Genomic DNA, 7,134 nt, shown 5'->3' on the forward strand with positions numbered 1-7,134 from the left:
TGTGTACTCTTTTACTTGTTTTGGTCATTTGACTGCGGCCATGCTGGAGTACTGTTTTGAAGGTTTCAGTCAAACAAATCAAGCCTAGGATTTGTTTTTTAAAAGCCTAGTACTTATTCTGTTGGTCTGTTTTACCGAACTGCTAAGTTACAAGGATGTAAATACACCAGCACCAGTTGTCAAGTGGTGATGGAGAGACAAACACAGACACAATAGGCTTCTTTCAGTTTCCGTCTCCCAAATCCACTGGCAAGGCTTTGGTCGGCCCAAGCCTATAGTTGAAGACACTAGCCCAAGGTGCCATGCAGTGGGACTGAACTCAGAACCATGTGGTCAGGGAGCAAGCTTCTTATCACACAGGCACACCTGTGCCTGTATACCTTGATACTGTGTGGACTAAGATCCCCGTTGACAGGCCGCTGGTATATATAGAGTGTTGAACACTTTTGGTATGCAAATTAGGGACTCCTTCACAGAGTAACTGCTGCATTTGTTGAGTATATAAACAGTTTGGCTGCTTGTTTCTCTGGAGACTGTTAGAATGATCTAGATACCTCTGATGAGAACCCAATAAGGTTCGGAAATTGAATAAGGTTGTTCATCAATTTTTTCAGTCTGCAGAGAAATGGTTAAAATTTGCCCTGTTTATAATTATACCATATGTTACATATATATCCTGATCAAATCTGCTTTCCATGCTGGCATGGGTTGGACGGTTTGACTGAGGACCAGCCAGCCAGAAGGCTGTACCAGGCTCCAGTCTGATCTGGCAGAGTTTCTACAGCTGGATGCCCTTCCTAATGCCAACCACTCCGAGAGTGTAGTGGGTGCTTTTACGTGCCACCAGCACGAGGGCCAGTCAGGTGGTACTGGCAACGACCATGCTCAAATGGTGTTTTTTACATGCCGCCTGCACAGGAGCCAGTCCAGCGGCACTGGCAACGACCATGCTCAAATGTTGTTTTTCATGAGCCACCAGCACAGGTGCCAGTAAGGCGACGCTGATATATATATTATACACAAGGTGGGCTAAAAGTAATGCACCATAACAGTTGACATTCTATTATTATTATTATTATTATTTATTCTGTTCATCATGTACAAGTACTATGCATTCATCATTGTTTTATTTACTAGCATACCCATGTCGTCAAAAATACCAACAGTTTTATTAATGATAGAAAATGACACATCAACACAATGGGGAAAACCATTAATGACAGCAATCTAGTAAATATATGTACATACACTGAATTGAAGCACTTGAAGAATCAGATATGATTGTAACCTCTTGGTTGAAAATATCACCCACATAATGTAAGTTTTATGTGTGTGTGTGTGTATTCTTTTATTCTTTTACTTGTCTCAGTGCAAATAAAAATGATGATGCACATCCAATGAGCTTTTGCACAGTTACTGACTACCAAATTTTACTCTGTACATTTTGGTCAAGCCAAGACTGTAGTAGAAGACACTTGTCTAAGGTGCTGCACATTGAGATTGAACCCAGAACTAGGAGGTTGCAAAGTCAACTTCTTCACTGTATGTGAAAAAGAAAAAGACAAAAAAAAAGATCTAAAAACTTCACCTGCTTGAATGCTTTGTCTTCAGTGAAATGTCCGGTAAACTTCAGAAGAGAGTTTGAAACTCCACACTCACCCTCCACTAAATTTTTCATCGCCATGGTTACAAAGTTTTAGCCTGAAAGACAAAAAAATATACATATATGTATACATGTTTGTGTGTACACCCACACAGAGGCATCTCAAAAGTAAATAGACATCTTTTTTTGATTTAAAAAAAAAAGATTTAAGCATAATGTCATTTGAATACTTAATCTAGTATTTAGTGGATGTGCCTTGTTGAGTTTTCAAGCAATTTAATCTGTTTGAGCATTATACTAACGAGTGTATGCACATATAAAAATGGTATAAGTCATGGGTGTCTATTTACTTTTGAAATGTCTGTGTACATGTGCATGTATATAGAAGGTGGTATCAAGAAGTTCCCAGACTAGTTCTGTAGTGTGCCAACAGATGGCAGCACATGGTTGCGTGTGCAGTGAGAGCTAGCAGTGACATCCATGGGACGCTGTGCCAAGTGACATTGTTGTGTTTACTTTGCAAGATGTGAAATTTGTGTTTTTGTGATCCCGTATGTGTTGGGGTTTGCAATTTTTTTTCATGGACAGGAACAAAGAGCCAACATGAAATTTTGCATTAAACTTGGAAAGTCTACTACAGAGGTTATTGAGCATGCTTCTGCAAGCTGACGGTGATGAGGCAATGGGTCATATGCAATGTTTCGAGTGGCACAGGGGTTTCAAAAGCAGAACATAAACTCCTCCTTGGTTCAAAGCTGAAGTAATAACCTATAAGGGTCCGATTGAGGGTATGGGACTAGATCGCTAATATCCTTTTTTTTTTCCGTTAAATAAATGACAAAATCCTTTCTTGTTCTGTTCCTGGTTTAAAGCAAAACCAAGTTACCGATAACTTTTGAAGTCATTTGACACCTAATATGATGAGTTCAAATTCCGCTTTGCCTTTCCTCCTTTCGGGGTCGATAAATTAGGTACCAGTTGCGTACTGAGGTTGATCTAATCGACTGGCTCCCTCCCCCAAAATTCCGGGCCTTGAGCCTAGAGCAGAAAAGAATATAATTGTTGTTGATGACGACGACGACGATAATTTTGAAAGTCTTGTGAAGGGTGCATGGGAACAGACTAGGCAATACTTTAGGGGGTCTGGAATCATCATGGTAGAACCCCTTATTAGAATATCAAACAAATTTCTATTAAACCACACCATCCTCTTGACTAAAGCGTTATACCCAATTACTACATTGGACAATGTAATAGCAGATACAAGATAAGGCGACGAGGTGGCCGAGTCGTTAGCACGCCGGGCAAAATGCTTAGCAGCATTTCGTCCATCTTTACGTTCTGAGTTCAAATTCCCCCTAGATCGACTTTGATTTCATCCTTTCGGGGTCGATAAAATAAGTACCATTTGATTACTGAAATCGACGTAATTGGGTTACCCACCCACCCCCAAACTTGCCAAAATTTGAAACCAATATCAGATACAAGATATCTGAAAAAAAAAAAAAACTGATCTTTGTGGCAGTATGCTTTTCATTACTGGTTTGATCAAGGCTGACCTGGGGTTAAAAGGTAGGAGAAAATTAACGCAATTGTTTTCCTTCCAACAGAGAGGCGAGAGAAAACGAACCTCACAAATGATAAACAGCCGACAATCTTAACTGCGCTATTTAGTGTGTGATAACTGTTTGACACAGAAGCTCACAAGTGTAACAGGTGATAACAAACAGGGAATGTAAGACGGGGTTGAGGACGATGTTCTCTGTCATGATTAGTCTCATACATAACAAACTAAACTATCAACAACCGTAGAACACCTACAAGGCCGCTCAATCAGTTAGAAATAGTAAGTAAATCTCCCTAAAACGACAAATACATTACATAATATAAACCAGGGGATATTGTGGCTTAAAAAAAAAATACGTAGGATCAAAGTTTGACTGCATTTGCTCATTAAGTTGGGGCAATTTTTGGGAAGTTTCACTAAAAAAACAAAACAAAAAAAACCTTGGATTTTTTGCGTGCAATCAAGTACCTTGATCTCTTAATGTGCAGCAAACCCCTTATTTTTGTTCGGAAAAAAAAGAAAGGGGGGGGGGGAACCGGACCCCCCCCACCATCCCTTAACCATTGGAAATTTTTTTCTTTCGTTGAATGAATTACGGTGACCTCCTAATGCGTCACCCCAACTTTTTTTCCAAACAAAAATAAGGGGTTTGCGGCACATTAGGAGGTCAGGGTACTTGATTCCATGCAAAAAAAAATCCGAGGTTTTTTTTTTCTTGGTGAAACTCGTGCGGGTGTACTTGCCAAAATTTACCAAAGTTAGTTGGAGCAGGACGCCCCTTCGTGGTTGCGAACTTGTTAGAAATAGCAGTAAGATTTCCTTGAAATCTCACATTATCATTTTCAAAGAGACAAAGATATTACATAACGAAGACCAACAATAGACGATGATAAATAATGCAATCCTAGATAACTCAAAGTGTACTCGATCAGGGCCGACCTAGGAGGAGACTGTTGTGTTGGTGAAGCCTAAACAATATTTACCAGACTATAGCACTTGGACAGTTCATTGCTGAAGTATCGAAGCCAATCTAAGAAGCACTGTATGCCAAACGGTTATGTAGGAGGGTTAGAAAATAGTCGTACAACCTCCCGAAAACTGTCTGAGCAATAACATAAACACGAATACATAACATAAGAAAATAGTAAAAAGTACCTAGAGGCTCCGTTAATGTATATATATATATATATATATATATATATATATATATATAGATGTCCACGGGATATATTTACAAATTATATATAAATATATAATTATATAAATATATATATTTCTAGATTGTTGCTGGCAAGATTACTGTCAACAATAAGTCGGTCCTACATAGCCATTAATGAACTGTGAGAATACGAAACATTACTAATAAAGTTAGCATCTTTGCTATAGTAATTCTTGCAGGCAATAGTTCTCCCTCTTTCTATTCTTCTCTCTTTCTTTCCTTTTCATACGTGTCTGTTTTTCACACTCTTTCTCTCGCTTTTTTTAACAATCTCTTTTTCATTCTTTCTTTTCTTCTTCACCTATTTTTTACTCTCTCTCTCTTTCTCTTCCCCCTCTCTCTTATCGCCTTTCTCTCTCAATTTGGTGGAACGAACAAGGGAAATAGAACTCAAAGCATAAATACATATATTTCTTAACCGGAAGAAAAGTTGTAAAGGTGACTCAAGGGATGAGAGTTTCGTGAATAGCACTTAGAAAGAGAGAAAGAGGCAGGCAGAGAGAGAGAGAGAGAGAGAGATGAGAGAGAGAGAGAGAGAGAGAGAGAGAGAGAGAGAGATTTGCGTTAAAAATTCAGTTTTCATTGTCGTAATATCATCCAAGCATAATATTTTGGTATATTTATTAATCATTTTAATCGAAAATATTAAAAAAAAAAGTAATGACACTAATTAACAAAAAAAAAAAAAAAGGTGTTTTAATTTGTAAAACTACGAAAATAAGAATAGGTGAGAATAATACTTCACGTAACATTTGGGATAAATGCAGCATAGCTTAATAGGTGTCAGTTAAAGAAGTATTCTAAACAAGGTTACGTGAATATATGTTTGTGGAACACTTATTTATATATATTATAATATAATGAATGAGTTGGTAGTTCAGTTAATTAAACAACTAAAATACTCAACCATATTCGAACAAGATTTCTTCAAAATGTCAAGAAACATACAAACACATACGTATATGTATGAATATAATATTTTTATGTCGACTCAAGTAGTGAGTAATAAACCATTGTTTATTACTGAACTGCAAAACAGCGATGGCATTTTAGCCCAGCTGGTGATCAGTAGTTTTTAGCACAGCGAGCTGTCGCATAAATCTTTCTTCTCTGCTGAAAGCTATGCAAACTCATAACCTTTGGTAACGTATACAAGTATCCAATATAAAAGGCATTTACGACATGATTGGCAGGTATAATGTTTTTTCAGGTGGCGACGCGCGCGCGCGCATGTGTATGTTGTATGTGTGGTTGGTCTGACGAATATGGGTGAAATATTTTATCACACACACGCAAAACATATACGAAGGGGTACTGAAAGGTTCCTTGTTTTAAGGGTGTCACGAAGGGCCTGGCTGGAACCCCAACCTTCCGGGTTCTTTTACAGGGCTTAGAAAAACTGAAGGACTGCTGCAATAAGTGTGTGTATCTGAGAGGAAAATATGTTGAATAAAATCAGAATTAACTGATCCTCCTGTATTTTCTTTTACCCAAAACCAGGAACTTTTCAGCACTCCCTCGTATATGTGTGTGTGTATACGACGGGCTTCTTTCAGTTTCCGCCTACCAAATCCACTCACAAGGTTGGTCGGCCTGAGGCTATAGTAGAAGACACTTGCCCAAGGTGCCATGCAGTGGGACTGAACCCAGAACCATGTGGTTGGGAAGCCTCACAGTCACACCGTTATCTATCTGTCTGTCTATCTATCACTTGTTTCAGTCATTTGACTGCGGCCATATTGGAGCACTGCCTTGAAGGGATTTAGTTGGTTACCTTCCACTAGCTTTCAAACTGGATGTGTCTGTTCACCTCCAACAATAGAGAGCAGTTGCTATATTTCATTCCATAACTGCCATCTCTGAAGAGCGCGGGGTTACATAACCGGACTGTTACCTAACACTCCGTTGAACTAGTGCGAAAGCGTTCGGTAAAATCGGCCGTGATGGATATATATAATACTGTACACTTCGATTTATATATATATAGTGGCTTCATGCAGGCATAGCGTGGATTCGATCCTCGATAGCCAAATTTCACTTAACAGTTCGAGAGTACTTTTCTCATAGTAAAACAACAGCTTTTCTGTTAGTGACAGTAGTTACATTTACTAGATGCCTTCGTTAAGCCGAAATAGTGTCTTCGCCACTTAACCCTTCTAACCTCTTCTAGATCACCAGGGGCTGGAATGGAGATAACAGACCTCCAACGAAATCTACTGTTCCCAACAATATGTCTATCCTTCTGGCTAGAACTCCGTAAGCTAAAGTCAGTTAGTGAGAGCGACTGACCAGCTCAAACGAAATGCTGTCTCAACTGAGGTAACTCCACAGAGTGACAACTATGGAATTAACCAACGCAGAAGCTGTCTCGTCCCACACTCTCTCGCTTTCATTGGCTCGATTTCTTTTCTCTGCAACATTACCATCTCTCTCTATATATACTATTATGAGATCGTGTACACTCATATACAGACCGAGATTAACTTTTTTTTTACCTTGTATGCTTTACGAACTGTGTTATACTATTAGACTAGCCTACTCGTTGTGGTATGGTATATATTAAAGTAACTGTAAATAAATATTTTCTTTACAACCTCGATCACTGTTCTTCTTCCATCTTGCATACTGGCAACCAGCCAACACCTTAATAACAAACGTAATAAATTGGTGACCCTCGACTGCAAGGAAGAACTAACCGTTATACATACACACACACACACACACACACACACACACACACACACA

General features: G+C 38.8%; 1 protein-coding gene across 1 annotated transcript in view; it reads right to left on the reverse strand.

Annotated features, from left to right (window-relative positions):
• The window catches only part of LOC106876355 (peroxisomal targeting signal 1 receptor), a 113,562-nt gene that overhangs the window by 55,766 nt on the left and 50,662 nt on the right, over positions 1–7,134 (reverse strand). The window contains exons 2-3 of the mRNA XM_052976824.1: positions 1,584–1,701; positions 555–615 (exon numbers count right to left, since the gene is read on the reverse strand). Coding sequence (XP_052832784.1) covers positions 555–615; positions 1,584–1,684 — 162 coding nt within the window. The 5' untranslated portion in view covers positions 1,685–1,701. The remainder of the gene's footprint in view (positions 1–554; positions 616–1,583; positions 1,702–7,134) is intronic.

Source organism: Octopus bimaculoides, chromosome 25 (genome assembly GCF_001194135.2).
Source record: "Octopus bimaculoides isolate UCB-OBI-ISO-001 chromosome 25, ASM119413v2, whole genome shotgun sequence".
NCBI classification, from domain to species: domain Eukaryota; kingdom Metazoa; phylum Mollusca; class Cephalopoda; order Octopoda; family Octopodidae; genus Octopus; species Octopus bimaculoides.